This window comes from Canis aureus, chromosome 1, assembly GCF_053574225.1.
Source record: "Canis aureus isolate CA01 chromosome 1, VMU_Caureus_v.1.0, whole genome shotgun sequence".
NCBI lineage: Eukaryota > Metazoa > Chordata > Mammalia > Carnivora > Canidae > Canis > Canis aureus.
Genome location: NC_135611.1, coordinates 103,021,097 through 103,037,877, shown reverse-complemented (window position 1 = coordinate 103,037,877; position 16,781 = coordinate 103,021,097). Strand labels below are relative to the sequence as shown.

The 16,781-nt window shown below is 54.6% G+C and overlaps 2 protein-coding genes across 8 annotated transcripts; both read right to left on the bottom strand.

Moving 5' to 3' along the window:
• Nucleotides 1–71: 71 nt before the first annotated feature.
• ISOC2 (isochorismatase domain containing 2) lies at nt 72–6,914 on the bottom strand. 7 transcript variants are annotated; one of them, XM_077914465.1, is made up of 7 exons: nt 6,757–6,827; nt 5,019–5,094; nt 2,740–2,877; nt 2,332–2,541; nt 2,005–2,075; nt 1,741–1,858; nt 72–334 (listed from the first exon to the last, which is right to left on the bottom strand). In XM_077914465.1, the coding sequence occupies exons 3-7, from the start codon at nt 2,872–2,874 to the stop codon at nt 254–256; spliced, it is 615 nt and encodes a 204-aa protein (XP_077770591.1). In that variant the 5' UTR covers nt 2,875–2,877; nt 5,019–5,094; nt 6,757–6,827; the 3' UTR covers nt 72–253. The 7 variants fall into 7 exon arrangements, with proteins under 7 accessions (XP_077770591.1, XP_077770576.1, XP_077770582.1 ...); XM_077914450.1 differs by having other exon boundaries at nt 4,992–5,094; nt 6,757–6,807; XM_077914456.1 differs by lacking the exon at nt 6,757–6,827 and adding an exon at nt 6,694–6,717 and having other exon boundaries at nt 4,992–5,094.
• Nucleotides 6,915–7,682: 768 nt separating this feature from the next.
• Nucleotides 7,683–14,040, bottom strand: C1H19orf85 (chromosome 1 C19orf85 homolog). Its single transcript, XM_077914421.1, has 2 exons — nt 13,804–14,040; nt 7,683–8,906 (listed from the first exon to the last, which is right to left on the bottom strand). The coding sequence occupies exons 1-2, from the start codon at nt 13,974–13,976 to the stop codon at nt 8,450–8,452; spliced, it is 630 nt and encodes a 209-aa protein (XP_077770547.1). The 5' UTR covers nt 13,977–14,040; the 3' UTR covers nt 7,683–8,449.
• Nucleotides 14,041–16,781: the final 2,741 nt, after the last annotated feature.

The following is a 16,781-nucleotide window of genomic DNA, read 5'->3' as shown; positions in this document are numbered from 1 at the left end:
CCACCCCTCCCGCCTCGTGAAGTGGCCCGGGGCCGAGCCCCGCCCCCAGCTCTGCTCAGCCAACTGCCACCCAGCTTCCAGGAGCTTTATTTGCATTTCCGGCGCTTTGGCCCAATGGCAAGGGAGCATTCCACCTCCCCTCCCGAGGGGGTGGTGCTCCCGGTGGACTGCACCACTCTTGGGGGCCAAGGATGGGGGCCAACTGATTCCATGAAGGTCCCGATGGCAGGAGGTGGCCTTCAGGGTGAGGAGTTCAGCGGAAGAGGGGGTTCTGGCCTTGGAAGAGGCCCAGCAGCCCGCTGTCAGGGGCGGGCTCCTTGATGATCTTCTGAATCTGTAGGCGGAAGAGGAGGGTTCAGAAGGGTCAAGAGGGCCCATCTCCAGGACAGATTCAAAGGGGCATTTCTCCATTTTCATCTGCTCTGCCCTCTTAGCAGCAACTGGCCAAGCCAACCACTCCCTCTTCTCAAAACTTCTCCTTGGGCCTCCCTTTCGCTATGGCCGTCTGGGTGAGCCCCTGATCACCTGCCATCTTGGTCCACTTGGCTGGCTTACCATGAAGGCCCTGTCCTGGAGCTTCTTGTCTGTACCAGCTCCTACTTAAGTATTCTCACCTTTCCCATCCCCCTCAACTCGACTCATTGATCTAACTGCCTCTTAGACATGGGTTACCACCTGACCTCTCACACTGATGGCCAACCCCCAGTCAGTAGACCACGGGAGCACCGATGTTCCAGCCCCCTCTCTGGGGCTGCCTTCTCCCAAAGCCCCACACTGTCAGCAGGCCCCACTGTGCTCGGCTCCCAAAAAATAAGCAAAGTGCACCCCCACTGCCTCCACTCTGGTCTCCCTTCTTCCTGCCACCCGCCCATATCCATGGGCCACCCAGGACCAAACCCAAATCTTTGAGAAGACAGGGCTCTAGCTCCTCTGCCTCCCCTCCTCCCACACTCACCGAGGGCTCAGCATGCCCTGCTCTGGTTCTCAGAATAAGTCAAGTTCAGCCCCACCTCCAGGCCTCTGCCCTAGCTGTTCCTTCTGCCAGGAACGCTTTTTGGATGTCTGGCTGCCCGTCCTACTTCAAGGCCACCGCTGGGGCAGGACCTCTGTGCTGTGAGCCTCCAAATTATCTCTCACACACTCTGAACATTCCCTTGCAGCTTCTGGCTACAGTGTGTAACCGAATACAGATTGTCTTTTGCTGTTGCCCATGGACTTGCCACAGTGCCTAGCCCATAACAGGTGCTTAATAAATGCTCAACAGAACTGAACTGATGGGGGAGGGGGGCAGACCTCAGAGGGCTGGGCACATCCTGCTGCCCTAACTAACGGCCCGTGGTGGGAATGAGCTGGGGCTACCCAGTGAGACCTGGGTACTTGGAAAGCCACAGGTGGTGGTGCAGAGACTGGAGGAAGAGGCAGAGAGCAGGGTCACAGGGCTGCCATCTACAGGCCTCTGGCAGACTTGCCTGTCAGCCTGGGAGGCCTCCCATAGCACCCCGCCAACACCCCTTTTCTGTGCCCCAGCCCTCCCAGTCCCATCCCCCTGCCCGGCTTTCTCTTTCTCTCTCTTTCTCTCTTGTCCTCCTGGCCATCAGACAGCTTCTTTCATGGAACTTAAAACTTAGCCTGCCTGGAGGTGGCAGCCTGCTGTGTTCCCAGATGTATTCTGTCAATCAGTATGTGGTGGTTGCTGGAAAGGGAGCAAGGGAGGTCGGGTGGGGCGTGGGGGGCCAGTACCTCCTTAAACTGGGGGTGGGCGGCATCACCCACAAGCTGCAGAATCAGCCCTTCGCTGGTGGAGAGGAAGGCGCCACTTTGTCGCATCCGGGCCAGGGCCACCAGCCTGTCCACCTGGCTGTGGGGGGGAGGTGGTTGTCAATGCCTCGGCCTGGACACACAGACACCTGGCCAACTCAGCAGGGATCCTACTCCCTGGTTCTTCATGGGAACCCCAACTGTACCTCACATGCACCCACCCTCAGCAGGATAGGACCCTCTCACCTGCGAGAAGAGCAGCCATCCACCACCACATGGACCTGCAGCCCCCGGTCCAAGAGGTCCAAGGTGGTGTTCTAGGGGCATAGAAATGTCAAGGCCAACCCCAGACAAGAACAGGTATGGGGTGAGGGACTGGGGAGCTGGGATGGGGAGGACAGGGGCTCAGGTCAGGTAAGGAGGCCCCTGAGTTACAAGAGGATCCTAGGGAGGATGGAAGCACCAGGTAGACAGGGGTCCTGAGTAAGGATGAAAGTCCCAGGTCAGGAATGGGGTCCTACCAGGATACAGGATTCGGGGTCAGGGAAGGATGGGGAGAGGTGGGGGTCTCACCAGGATGCAGGCCTGTGTCTCAATGCCACAGAGGAGCACAGAACACAGCTGGGGCCGTGATTCCAGCTCCTTTTGCACTGCAGGCACCATGCTGAAGCAAGTTTTGGCCACTGGCCGCAGGCCTTGAGCCCCCAGCTCAGGGACTGTGGGGCCCAGGCCTTCTGGGTACTGCTCTGTCAGCACAGCTGGTACCTCCAGCAGCCTGGCCACCTGTGCCATGGAAGGGGGACAAAGGCCTGAGCCTGAGGGGGGTGGTTTGTGGGGTCAGAATCTGGGTCTGAGGGAGGATGGGGCTGGGGGCCTGGACTCTGGGGTCTGAAGGAGGAGGGGCTGGGGCCTGGACTCCTGGGTCTGAGGGAGGAGGGGCTGGGGGCTTGGACTCCTGGGTCTGAGGGAGGAGGGGCATACCTTGAGCATGCGGGCAGCCACAGAGACAATCTGGGGAAAGTATGCGATATGGCGGAACTTCTCCTGCATGTCACACAGGAACAGGATGGATGATCCAGGGAGGACTCGGCCCAGGTTGGACCTCATAGTTGCCATGTCCTGGAGATGGGCAGAGGTGCTGAGGGCAGGGGGCTTTTTCTGCCTATCCAGGGGGACCCCACACAGTGCTTGGGAAACCGGTGTCCTCCCACCTGCAGGCCTTCGTGCGTGCAGTTCTCCAGGCCTGGAATCCATTTCTTCATTACTGTGTCCTACTCTACTGGGAGGTCATTTCCCAGAAAGCCTTCTCTGACCTTGACCACTCTGGTGCTCCCATCTTCCCTCTCCCAGAGCCCTGGGGAACATTTTCCTTCCTCAAGGTCACCCTCTCTCCTGCCACATTTCAGGACCCAAGGGCTCTGGGTGAAGTGACAGTGCTCTGAGCACCTTCACCTCTGTTCCCCCCACTCAGCCTTTGAAAGTCAGTTTACCTGTGTGTATAAAGCACAGGGGCGTGTCCCTGTGGGTCCCAGACAAAGAGGCAGGTGTCCCTGCACAGGGGAATATAACCCATCCGTAGAAGGGAATGAAGCACTGCTACAAGCTACATCACAGATGAGCCTCAAAAACACTGTGCTCAGTCAGAGAGGCCAGCCACTGAAGGCCATACGCTGTGGGAGCGCATTTATAGGGTTTGAGTCCAGAGGCAGGAAGCAGCCTGGCTGCTGGGGCAGGGGGGCAGGGCGGCAGGGCCCGGGTGCAACAAGGACTGACCCCTTAATGCATGCAGAGGTTCCATCTGGGGTGATGAACACATTCTGGAACTAGATGGTGACCACGGTTGGGCAATATCATGAATGTATGTAATGGCCACTTAATGGTATGCTTAAAAATGGTTGAAATGGTAAATTTTATTATGTGTACTTTAGCCCCGTTTAAAAAAAAAAAAAAAAAAAAAGAGGGCAGCCCAGGTGGCTCAGCGATTTAGCTCCACCTTTGGCCTAGGGCATGATCCTGGAGACCCAGGATGGAGTCCTACGTCGGGGTCCCTGCATGGAGCCTGCTTCTCCCTCTGCCTGTGTCTCTGCCTCTGTGTGTGTGTGTGTCTCATGAATAAATAAATAAAATCTTAAAAAAAAAAAAAAGAAAAGAAGGGGCTGGGCTGGCAGAGCCACTTTTATGGGGGGCGGGAGGGTGCGAGGCAGCTAAGACCCAGAAGGCCCACGACTTGCTCAAGGTCCTGCAGGACTAGAAGACAGCAAGCCTCCCAGTCAGAGTGGCTCCATCTCCAGCAACCTGGGGCCCTGCCTCTGAGTCTCAGCATGTCCCCAGCCCTCGGCCCCGGAGGCTTGAGTCCTTAGGTCCTCAGTATTGCTTCCAGTTCTGGCCTGGCTTCTGCAAGCAGCTCCCATCCCCTGCGTGCTCACTCATTCACTTGTTAATTTAGCTGCGACACAGGAGACCTTGAAGACCCAAAGGGTTAACACGGGGGGAGGTCTGGAGGTTGGGTGAGGAGCACACAGTGTTTATGCTGATTCTTTCAAATGAGCACATCTTCTGTACGAAACATTTTCTATGGGCAACATATCTAAAATGTAAAAACGAATGGATGGTCATAACGGGACGTTTTATGCTATGGGAATTTTATTTAAAACCAAAATGGAATGGAAGCTCCTACAAAAAAAAAAAAAAACACGCTGAATCAGTTAATCACATAATTACATCTGTGATTGGTGCTGGGATTTCTAGGGAACCTGATCTATCTTGGCAGGGTACAAAATTCTCCCCAAGGAGGTAGAGGGAGAGAGATAGAAGGAGAGAGAGAGAGAGAGATTTTTCTGAAAACACAAAGCAGATTCTGTTACTTCCCTGTCTCAGCCCCCACCCACTGCAAGCTTCTCTGACCTCAGGACTAAAATATAAGTTTCCCTCAAGGTGCTGGGGCCATTCCAGCCTTGGCCAATCAGGTTGCACCTGAAAACCTTTGGCAGGATGGATCCCTCCAGCTAGGGTGCTCTTCTCACTTCCATCTTTTAAGTCTTCAGGAGAGGGAGGGGCAGGGTCACATCAGGGCTCTATTGGCTGAAAGCCTATGACCCATGTGTGGAGCAACAAGGATCTCCTCTCCCCTTCACAGTGGTCGGGGAGTAGATTGCAACAACCCTTAGGGAAGCATGTGTGGCCACATCTCTCAAAATTAGAGTTATATGAACCCTGTGACCCAGAAAACTCACTCCTAAGTATTTGCCCTGCAAACACACATGTGAGATGACACGAGGTTATTCACCACCGGACTTCCAGCTCACTCATCCTGGGACTCTTCCACGGAGCAAAGGACTAGAAATAAACATAAACATCTACAGTTGGGGTACTGGTTACATAAGTTATGGTATACCTACACCATGGAATTCTTTGCAGCCAGGAAAAATGACAAGAAGCTGTTTAGGTAACAGTATGGAACGCAATTAAGAAATGTTAGCAGTGAAATGAAGCAGAAAAGTGCATATAGCAGCGGTTCCATCTGTGCCCCAATCAGATGAGAGTGAGCCAGTGTACCGCTCCTCTCTCTATTTGCTGTCTTTGGTAGGCACAGATAGAGCAGGTACTTCAGACAGGAGAGCAGGTCACTGAGGGGCCAGGTATGAAGGAAATTTTATTTTCACTGTGTACTGTTCTATTCCTTTTGAATTTTGGACAACATGTGATGGTCTGGTCCGTAATAACTACAATATAGTGAGATACTTATATAAGGTGGGAACCCAGCAAATCCAATCTGTGGCAGTCAAACTATGAATGAATGGTTATCCTTGGGTGGCAGTGAAGAAGGGATCCCGGGAGGGTGGGCTTCTGGGATGGGGGAAATGTTCTGCTTCTGCATTTGCATTCTTTTTTTTTTTTTAATTTTTTTATTTATTTACTTATGATAGTCACAGAGAGAGAGAGAGAGAGGCAGAGACACAGGCAGAGGGAGAAGCAGGCTCCATGCACCGGGAGCCCGACGGAGATTCGATCCCGGGTCTCCAGGATCGCGCCCTGGGCCAAAGGCAGGCGCTAAACCGCTGCGCCATCCAGGGATCCCTGCATTTGCATTCTGTTTACACCAAAGTGTTTGCTATGTGAAAAGTTACTTGAGCTACCCATTTGTGATTTGTATGGTTCTCCTGCATATGCAGTATACTTCTATAAAAAGTTTTCAAATTATCAGATAAAATGGGGGCCTTTGTGGGGCTGCACTGGAGGTGGAGGCCAGGAAGAAAACCAGGGCTGGGGTCCGAGTGGGCAAGGGTGAGGCCTGGGCTCCAGGTCAAGCGGCGAGGAGAGGCTCAGGGGGCAGGTGCAAAGGGCTGTGGTGGAAGGTGGGGAAGAGGAAGATCTTTAGGTTTCTGGTGCACGGGTGGCAGGTCCCAGGGACTAAGTAGGGGGCCTGGAGAGGTGTGCGTGTGTGTGTGTGTGTGTGTGTGTGTGTATGCACGTGTGCACATGTGAGGAGGTCTGGGTTGGTGATTAATTTAGGGGTGCCTTGGGGGGAGTGGTGAGAAGGTACAGAACTGAGTTCTGGGTGGAGGGAGTCTGAGGCCACGGCAGAGGAGGGGCAGCAGAAGGGGAAGAGGGGTGCTGCTTAGCACCTGAGGGGTGGGCAGCCCTGCAGGTTGTGCGACCCTCGGCAAGTTTCATGTTCCGTATGAGCCTGAAAATCGGGGTCAAACTCATCCACTCCACAGGGATGATGCAGAACTAGGCCAGGGATGCAGAGAGGGCGGCCGTGATCCGTGGGCGGGTTCGGGTCTCTGGCCAGGCCATTCTTCAGGGGTTGGGCAGGAGCCCTTCCCTTGGCTGTGCCACCTCGGCCTGGACGGCCTGCTAAGCCTCAGTTTCCCCACTTGCAGGCAGGAAGGTCGGTCCCCCTGCAGCGCTGGGGTGTGGGGGGGGGCTTACCGGGAAGGCGCTGGCTTCCAGCCCGGCCCACTTCTCCGCTGGAGAGACCAAGGGGACACTCACCTCACGGAGCCGCACTTAACGCCGCTCACGTCCTCCCGCGGGGTTCCAAGGCTGGGTCACAGTATTTGCTGGGTCGAGACACGTGGCCCGCCCCCAGGCGTCCGCGTCCGCCCACCGGGGCCGAACCGCCCAATCAGCGCTTAACAGGTTCTGCTCCGCCCCCGCAGCCGGCCAATCCACAGGCGAAGTTGCTTCGCCCTCCGTGAAGGGGCGGTGCCCGGCCCGCCTTCAGTGCTGAGAACGTGATTGGCCCATCGGAGGGAGGGGCGGGAAGGCGGCGAGTCTGACCAATGGAGAGCCAGAAAGGGTGTGAGTGGCGGGCCTGGGGCGGAGCGGCGCCCTGGGTGCGGAGACCTCCAGGCGGGTAGGTTGGGTCCCGGCCACCCTCATTGTAGAGATGAGACCACTGAGGCCGAGAAAGAGAGGAGGGGGCGTACCCAGGGCAGAGGCAGACTCGGGGTTCGAACGCTGGCCCTTGTGGCCTGGAGACAGAAATTTATCACGAGACCCAAGCCCAAGCACTTTCCAGGAAGGGGACTTAAATCCTCCCAACCCCGCTCAGCCTCAGTTGCCCCATCTGTGCAGCACCTGCCTCCTCGGGTGGTGTGTGTGTGTGTGTGTTTTGCGTGCTGTTTGAAATATTTAGACTCTGCTTGGAAATGGGGCTGAGAACTTCCCCATCAATCTTGGAATAAAATCCAAACTGCTCCCAATTCCTGTCTGCTTTTGTCAGCCTCTAACCTCATCTCTTACCACTTGCCCTGCTCACGCTGCTCCAGCCACCTCAGGGTCTTTGCACGTGCCGTTTCCTCAGCCTGGAGCCCCAGACTTTTGCTTCAACAGCTCCTTGTCATGCAAGGCTTTCCCTGGCCACCTGATGTTAAACGGCCACTCAGTAGAGTCTCTGTTTTTTTTAAGGATACATATTTTTAAAGATATTATTTATTTATTCATGAGAAACACACACACAGAGAGAGAGAGAGAGAGGCAGAGGCACAGGCAGAGGGAGAAGCAGGCTCCATGCAGGGAGCCTGATGTGGGACTGGATCCCGGGTATCCAGGATCACGCCCTGGGCTGAAGGCGGCGCTAAACCGCTGAGCCACCGGGGATCCCCGAGTCTCTGTTTTATTTTCTTCACAGCATTAATTCCAATCTGAAATTGGAAATTTACCTTGCACTTTAAAAATGTACAAATGAAAAAAATGTACAAATGTACTAATTGTCAACCCCCCACACACACCGGTACCCATCCCCCACGCTCTTAAATGCACACATCTTGTCTGTTTATTCACTGCTGAATCCTCGGTGCCTAGACAGAACCTGACACGTAGTAGGTGCTCCGTACATTATTTGGGAATAGATGAGACCAGACCAGGCTTTAGGCAGAAATGACCCAGGTGAGAGGAAGCTGGAGTGGCAAATGCTGAGGAGGTGGAGCTGGGGTGAAGTGGGGGAGGGAGACTGCAAGGGGGCACTCCTGGCAGAGGCAGAAGTGCGGAACTTGGGCTGGGAAGAAGACTGGAGAGGCTATGGTCTGAAGTGGGGGGTCCAGGTTTGGTTCATGTTCCCAGGGGCTGCCAAGAGGGGAGTGGACAGGACTGGGGGCTTCTAGGGGTGGCTGCTAAGCTATTGGGAGGGTGGCCTTTGATTTGTCTGGGGGCAGGGGCAGCTGGGTTAGGTTGTGTTTGAGCATCATGGGTAGCAGGTCCCCCAGCCCTCAGGGATTCCCTGAGAATGGCAGGCACAAGGCAACTCCCACCTGCCCACCCAGTCCCCCTCAGGAGCCCAGGGCCCATCCACTCCCCCCAGGCCATTCGAGGCAGGGGGTATGGGATTATAGAAATGTGAAGACTGCCTCAGGTCTGGCTGGCCCCAAGCACAGTGGGACAACTCAGATGGCGCTGAGGGACACTCTGGGTTGAGTGCAATGTCATCAAAGAGGTCGAGGGTGGAGGCATCCAGGGCAGCGAGGCTCAGGCTGGGACCAGCAGAAGGCACTTCAGTGGGGGCCACAGCACAGGCCACCCCCAGGAAGGGGGACGGAGGTGGCAAGGGTGGCCTTCTGTGTGGTGGTCTCTGGGGAGGTGCCTCCTGGGACAAGATGGAGAGGGCCAGGCGTTGGGTGGCAGCTTCAATCTTGGCAAACTGCCTGCAAAGACACAAGCATTACTGGGTGGCCTTGAAGCATTCCCCTCCTGCCATCCCAGGACTGGTTTTTTCTCTTCTCCCATCCATTTTCCTTCTCTGTGCCATCTGGGTCTGCTTTCTTGAGTCTGACAATTCAGTTTTCCTAACCCTGTTCATAGGGGAGCTTTGAACCGCTGCGGAGGTTGTGAATTGCACAAGGCCTCACATCTAGCTCAGCAAAATGCACATTTTGACATTTAGAGTTTTTGTGGCCACATCCCAACATATATAAAAGTAAAAAAAAAGTCTGAAGGAAAAGTGCCTTGAAAAGTGTTTCCACACAAAGGCACCCCGTGGGCTGGGGGTGCATGTGCAACAGTGATGCCCTTTGGACTCCTCTTCCCATGGAGCTCTTGAATCTACCCACCTCTGCAACTCTACCAGTCCTTGGTTGGAGTCCCTGGCCCTGTGGGTGGCCACAACAGCCACTGCACTGGCCTCCCTGCTAGCATTCTTACATCTCGAGAACCATATGAATGGATCTCACAAACTGTGATGGGCTCAGTTATGCCCCCTAAAACTCACATGACCCCTGTTCCTGGATCTGAGTGTTGCTTATACTAGGGGGTTGGGTTCCCTTTGGGACAATTCATCAAGCTGTATGCCAATAATGTTTGCATCTCTTGTGGTTGTTAAACTTCGAGAAAAGGTTTTACTTAAACATGTATCTGGTGTTGCATCGTTCTGTTTACATGAAATGGTCAGAACAGGCAAGTCCCTAGAGACAGAAAGTAGATTGGTGTCCGTGAGGTGCTGGGGAAGGGGAATGGGAAGTGATTAGCAATGAGCATTGGATCTCCTTTGGGGGTGATGAAAATGTTCAGGAACCAGCTTGAGGTAACTGGTTGCCAAATATTATGAATATATGAAATGCCAATGAATTCTACATTTTAAAATATTCAGAATGATGAGTTTTATGTTATGTATATTTTACCACAAGAAAATAGGCTCATAGAGTGGGAAATATCAGTGAGGGTGACAGAAGATGAGAGACACCTAACTCTGGGAAAAGAACAAGGGGTAGTGGAAAGGGAGGTGGGCAGGGGGGATGAGGTGACTGGGTGATGGGCACTGAGGGGGCCACTTGATGGGATGAGCACTGGATGATATGGTATGTTGGAAAATTGAACTCCAATAAGAAAAATAATTTAAAAAAAAGAAAATAGGCTCATAAATAAATTAGTGAGAGCTGCCATTCCAGAACTGTCTTTGATGCCAAGGAGGATAGTTATTGCTCTGAGTCCCCAGGAAAAATGTTCAGAAATGGGATGTCAGGTTATTTTTTTTTTAAGATTTTATTTATTTATTCATGAGAGACACACAGAGAGAGAGAGAGAGGCAGAGACACAAGCAGAGGGAGAAGCAGGCTCCATGTAGGGAGCCTGACGTGGGACTGGATCCCGGGACTCCAGGATCACGCCCCTGGGCTGAAGGCGGCACTGGGCTTCAGTGCTGAGCCACCTGGGCTGCCCAGGATGTCAGGTTAAATGGCAGAGAATGGGGGTGGGGAGAGAGCAAGAGAGGGGGTTGACTCAAACAAACTACTGTAAATGACATTTAGGGCTGAAGAGTCATGACATTTGTGTTTTAAGAATATAGATGAAGAAAATAGGCTGTTATAGGCAGTAAAGTCTAAGTGATGGTACATGAGTGATCTTTGGGCTAGCAGTTCTCAAACTTGAGTGCACAACAGAACACCTGGAGGGCTTGTGGAGACAGGTCCTTGGGCCCCTGAGCCAAATTTGGGTTCCGCAGGTCTAGGGTGGTGTCCAAGAATCTGCACCTCCAGCACATGCCCACACCATGCTGAGGTGCTGATGCTGCTGGTCTGGGAACCACTTTTTTGAAAACTGCTGCATCTGACAACTGTCTTGACTTCTCTGTAGGTTGGAAATTCTTCACAATAAAAGAAGTGAAAAATCCATACACATGGGTGGGAAGAGGCTCCTGAGGGAGCAGGGCCTGAGGGGACCTGGAGGGAGGAGGAGGAGGGTGTAGGTGGGAAGGTGCTGAGGATAGTTTGCCTGTGACCTGAATTTTCTCAGGTTGAGGCTGGGTGCCCAGGGGAATATGCTCCAGAGCTGCCTGGGCTGCCCATGAGGAGCTCGTGGGTGGTCTGGTCAGCCTGGGTCTCCAGGGAGCATGTGGCAGAGCCAGGCATGGGGGTGGGAATGTCTGGGGTGCAATAGGACAGAAGTTGGCCTTGACCCTGGGGGAAAGGGAGGCTGAATGGGGGAAGGTGGGCAGAGAACTTAGGAGGTAAGAGGCTGGCATTAGCATAGGGTCCAGACTGGAGGCGCGCAGGGACTCCACATGGAGGCTGGAGATGGGGAGGGATCCTGAAGTGATTGCTGAGGGGGTCTGAAGAGGTATGAGAAGGCTAGCTCTGGGACACAGGGCTGGACCCTATTTGAGGAGAGATGTGATTTCCTCTTCAATAATGGGTGTGTAGGGTGGTGGCGGTGAACATTCTGAGTGTGGCTGGGGCTGGGCTTCCTGGTACAAGGTGGCTTGCTGTGTGGAGGCAGGAGTTAGGCTGCACCAGGCCCCTGTATATTCAAATTTGATTCCAAGACCTCCTGGAGCAAGGCTCTGGGCTGGCTGGAAGGAACAACCTACTTCCAGAAGAGCAGGTCCTTGGGCAAGTCACTTTATCTATCTGTGCCTCAGTTTGTCATCTGAAAAATGAGAATTATAATAGCAACTACTTCCTAGGGTTACTATGGGGGATTAATGAGTTCATATTCATTGTGAATGAGTATTACAAATTAATACTAAAGTGCTCAGAACAAGCGTCTGGCACTTAATATGTGGCACATATTAAGTGCCAGGCGCTTGTTAGCTACCATCACCATCATCACCACCATTATCACCATCACCATCATCACCACCATTATCATCACTGTCACCACTATACCACTATCAGCATCATCACCATCATCACCACCATTATCATCACCACCATCACCACCATACCACAATCACCATCACCACCCCATCTCACCATCACCATCATCACCATCACCACCATCACCACCATCATTATCACAATCAACATCACCATTATCATCACCATCACCACCACCATCATCACCATTATCACCATCCCACTATCACCATCATAACTACCACCACCATTCCACCATTACCATCACCATCATTCTACCAACACCATCACCACCACCACCACCACCACCACCACCATCATCAAGTCCCTGTGACTCTGTATCCAGCCAGGACAGCAAAGTTGTACAGAGCATGAGCTCTAGACTCAGAAGGCCTGGGTTGTATCCATTGTTTAGCTGTGTGGTTTGGATAAGGCATTGAATCTCTGAGCCTCCTTGTCTGTAGCGTAGGGACAAAGACAACATACTGTGCAGATTTACTGAGAGGATTAAGTGATATATTGCATGTCAAACTCTTAGTATGGTGTGCCTGGCACACCCAAGTGCTCAAAAAATGGTTCCTGTCACAGAGTGAGGGAAGAGCACACAGGGCAAGGCGGGATGGGGCTGGGTGGGGTTGAGAGGAAGGACAGGCATGAGCACAGACATGAAGGAGCTCAGGTCTCCATCTACATTCCCAGAGACAGGGAAGGACATTGCTTTGCTAAGGGAACATTCAACCCAGGGGCTGAATGGTGTGGTGCTAAATGGGGAGCTCCTGTTTCTTTAGAACCCTATTCCCTCCCCTTTCACTCAGCTCCAGCCTCACTGGTGCTCAAACATTCCAGGGATGTTCCTGCCTCAGGGCCTTTGCACTTGCTGTGCCTTGCCTGGAATGCTCTTCCCTCAGACATCACAGTCTTGTTCCCTGGCCTCAGTCAGGTCTTAGCTCAATTGTCACCTTCTCAGTAAAGCCTTCCCTGACACCTTACCTAAAATGCCAGTCCTCACCCAGCATGCCCTCCATAGTATTTATCACCTCATAACAAGCCATATAATTTCTAAAAATCGAGATAAAATTCACATAACTTAAAACAAGTGACTTTATTTTTTTAAAGATTTACTTATGTATTTATTCGTGAGAGATGGCGGGGGGGGGGGGGGCGGTGCGGGGGGCGGGGCGGAGAGGCAGAGGGAGAAGCAGGCTCCATTCAGGGAGCCCGATGTGGGACTTGATCCTGGGACTCTGGGATCATGCCCTGAGCCAAAGGTAGACGCTCAACCACTGAGCCACCCAGGAGTCCCAAACGAGTCACTTTAAAGTGTGCAATCCAGGGACGCCTGAGTGGCTCAGCGGTTGAGCATCTGCCTTTGGCTCAGGGCATGATCCTGGAGTCCCGGGATCGAGTTCCGCATCGGGCTCCCTGTGCGGAGTCTATTTCTCCCTCTGCCTGTGTCTCTGCCTTTCTTTGTGTCTCTCATGAATAAATAAATAAAATAAAAATAATAAAGTGTGCAATCCAGTGCATTCACAATGTGCAACTAGCACTGCTAATTAGTTCCAGAACTTTTCATCACCCCAGAAAGCAACCCTGAGCCCATTGACAATCACTCGCCATCCCCTCTTGCCTTCCCTGGCACCACTACCCTGCTTTCTGGCTTTCACACAAATGGAATCATGCAGTATGTGGCTTTCTGTGTCTGGCTTCTTTCACTCAGCATCACAATCTCTGATCGGCCACCTTCCTGTGGGAACACAAGCTCTATGAAGGCAGATTCTGTCTGCCTTGTACCAGTGGATCTTGGGGGCCTGGCACACAGTTAATGCTCAATAAATGCATCTTAAGTGTTGATTGTATCCTGCCCTGGAGTCCCCTTCTCTCTGTTCTGTCTGGGCCTAGTCTCCCACGCTCTGAGGTGTCTGGCCCCTCCCCACGCCCCTCTGCCCACCTCCCATCTTCTATTGCCCCTCACCTGCAGATCTGGTTGTGCAGAAACCTCCTGTGGTTGGGCCTCCTTTTGGGGGGCCGAGTCTGCCGAGGGTGCAGGGCACGCAGCATGTGGCTGGCTGCCCCGCTCACGAAGGCACACAGTTCTCGAGGGCTGGGCTCAGAGACTCCAGAGGCTGTAGGGGCCCCAGGGTGCATGGCAGGGCTGATCTAGGGTAGCTTCTCCACAATATTCTTGCTGGTCAGAAAGCAGCTCCCGAATCTGGGGAGAGAGGAGCAGCCAGGGCTGGGAGCTGAGCGCTGGGGAGGCAGACAGCAGGCAGGAGAAGAGAGGGCCTTTAGGAGGGGCTGGGGGGGGGCGGCGGACGGGGTGGGGGCACTGCTCTGGTTGGAAGAGTCACAGCCCAGGAAATTAGGGCAAATCTTCCCTCCCGTGCCCCATCCCTACCTCCTGGAGGCTGGAGGCTGAGCTTTAGGAACCCGTGGGTGGGGGCTGATATAGGAAGGCAAGGGTGGGCTTTATGTGTGCCCCCCGGGGGCCCAATTAGCACATAGCTGGGCCTGGGATATGAGGATAGGGCAGCATGGTGGGGGACCGGGAATAGCAATAGCGCCTGGAGATAGCCAATTAAGCAGACAAAGGCCTTGTTAGGGAGGTGAGGCCAGGGGCTGAGTCAACCGCATCGATTAGCGTTGAGGACCCTTTAATTGGAGTTGAGGGGAAGGGATGGCGGGAGGCTTGGGTGCAGGCTGGGAGGGGTGTTGGGAGCCTCCTGCTGTGGGGCAGACACCCAGCATCTGCCCACTCACCCCCAGACCTGCCTGCCTCCAGGCCTGGCATCCTGGGGAAACGGGCGCACAGAGGGGGCCTGCCTGTCTGCAGGAAGGGTTGGCTTCTGTGTGAGGGGGTTGAGCCCCAAACCCTTCATTTCTGCCAGAGCAGCAATGAGTGAGGGAGGGGGGAGGTGACACGTGCCCGCCGGCCTGGTTGCTTAGGTGGATGACACGTGGGACCATCTCTGGCACAGCTTGCCTGTGGCACTGGGAGGGGAAGGAAAGCATGGGTGTGGTTTCCCTTAAGGCATCTTAAGGGGGAGCTGGGGGGCCCTGTGGTATTTGGGGTGGGCAGAGAACAGGCTGGGCATGGCGGGGTGGGCAGGCTGGCTCCTGGGGTGGGAGTGGGGTCCCCTTGTTTCTGGCAGGGCACTGGCCAGAGTGGGGGGGCCCTGGTCTGGGCTGGTGTAGGACAGGTGTCTCCACGTTTGCTCTGAGGGGGCTGTGTTGGCGGTTTGCATGGGGGGTGGTGAGTGTCCAGGGGTACACATTACCACAAACCTAGTTCCTTAAAACCACCTATGTTTATTCTCTTGCAGTTCTAGGGGTCAGAAGTCCAAGATGGGCCTTAAGAACTGAAGGCAAGGAAGGGCTCCTTCTGGAGGCTCCAGGAGAGAATCCACCCACCCCACCCCCGCCCCACTCCACACCGCCCTGTACCTTGTCCAGCTTCCAGAACTGCCGTGACCTCTCCAAGGTCATGCTGCAAGTAAGTCGCAGAGCTGGGATTTGAACTTGAGTCAGCATAGGCCCCAACACCATGGCTTTGCAGATAGGGTCAGCACAGGGGCAGCAGCCCAGAGTATAGGAGTGGAGGCCTGGCTGGGCCCAGAGCTCGCGATGGGGCCACTAGGCCACCAGCCTGAGTGGTGACAGGGCAGTGCTAGCAGCAGGCAGCCTGTGGTGATGCCAGGGCCAAGGTGCCCGCCAGCGCGCTGTGGCAGCCACGGTGAGGCTAGCCTCGGCTCCGGCACACTGACGGCTGTCCCCTTCATGACAGTGTGCTCGGGGGCCTCGCGAGTCAGGGGACCATGTCAGGGACACCACGGGCCGCCATCCGTCTTGGATGCCTCCCAGGGTCTCCAGGTCCCACTTGATCTGCATGTTGCCCCTCGGCCAGTCTGTACTGTCTGCAGCCCTCCTGGCTCTACTGGGTGTACTCTCCTCTCCTCCGTGTCTCTGACCACAACTCTCACCATCGCTGTGCTTCTCAGCTTCTCTGACCATTTCTGTCTCTGAGCCTCTCCAGGGTCTCTGAGTCTGAGTGTGTCTCTGTCTCTCGGCCTGGACAAGTCCTGTGTGTGCATGTTCACACATGTGTGCACATCCTGGGCATGCGTGTGGGGTTGTGTGACAGCCTGGAAGCTGTCCTGTCCTGGTGCTTTCAGGCCCAGCGGGGAAGGTGCAGGGTCCCTTGGCGAGGGGCGGGGTGGGATGGGGGGAGCGGAGCCAGGTCTCTGGAGAACGGGAGGTCAGGGCCGGGCTCAAGGGCGGTGTGACCTTGGCTAGCCCCGCCCCAGGAGCGGGCTTGCACCCGTGCCATCAGCAGCCAGGGGCAGCGTCTGCTAGCCAGCTCCGGCCCCCGCCTGGTGGAGTGGGGAACACACCTCCACACCTTCCGCCGCGGCCCTTCCGGCTCCGGGCTGGGGCTGCTCCGCCAGGGGGCGCCGACATCCCAGGCTGTGCGGGGAGGCTGTGCTGGGGCCCGTGCCCTCACCTCTTGTCCGGTCACAGAGGAGCTTCACCCACAGCTGGGGGCTGGCTTCCTCTGATGCTCGGTGAGGACCTGGCCTTCCCGGTATAGAAGACCCTCACAGGCTGGCTCCCCTTCCCTCGTCCTAGCCCATGTCGTTTGGTGGTGGGAGACGTTTAGTTATTTATTGGTGTGTTTTAAATATTTTATTTATTTATTCACGAGAGACACACAGAGAGAGGCAGAGACACAGGCAAAGGGAGAAGCAGGCTCCCTGCGGGGAGCTTGTGGCGGGACTCGATCCTGGGATCATGACCTGAGCCAAAGGCAGATGCTCAACCACTGAGCCACCCAGGTGCTCTGATGTTTAGTTATTTAATTAACATTTATTGAGTGCCTACCATAGGCTGAAGATGTAGCAGTGAGCAAGACAAGCCCCGTCTGTCCCCAAACAAGAAAAGACCCGTCCAGGATGT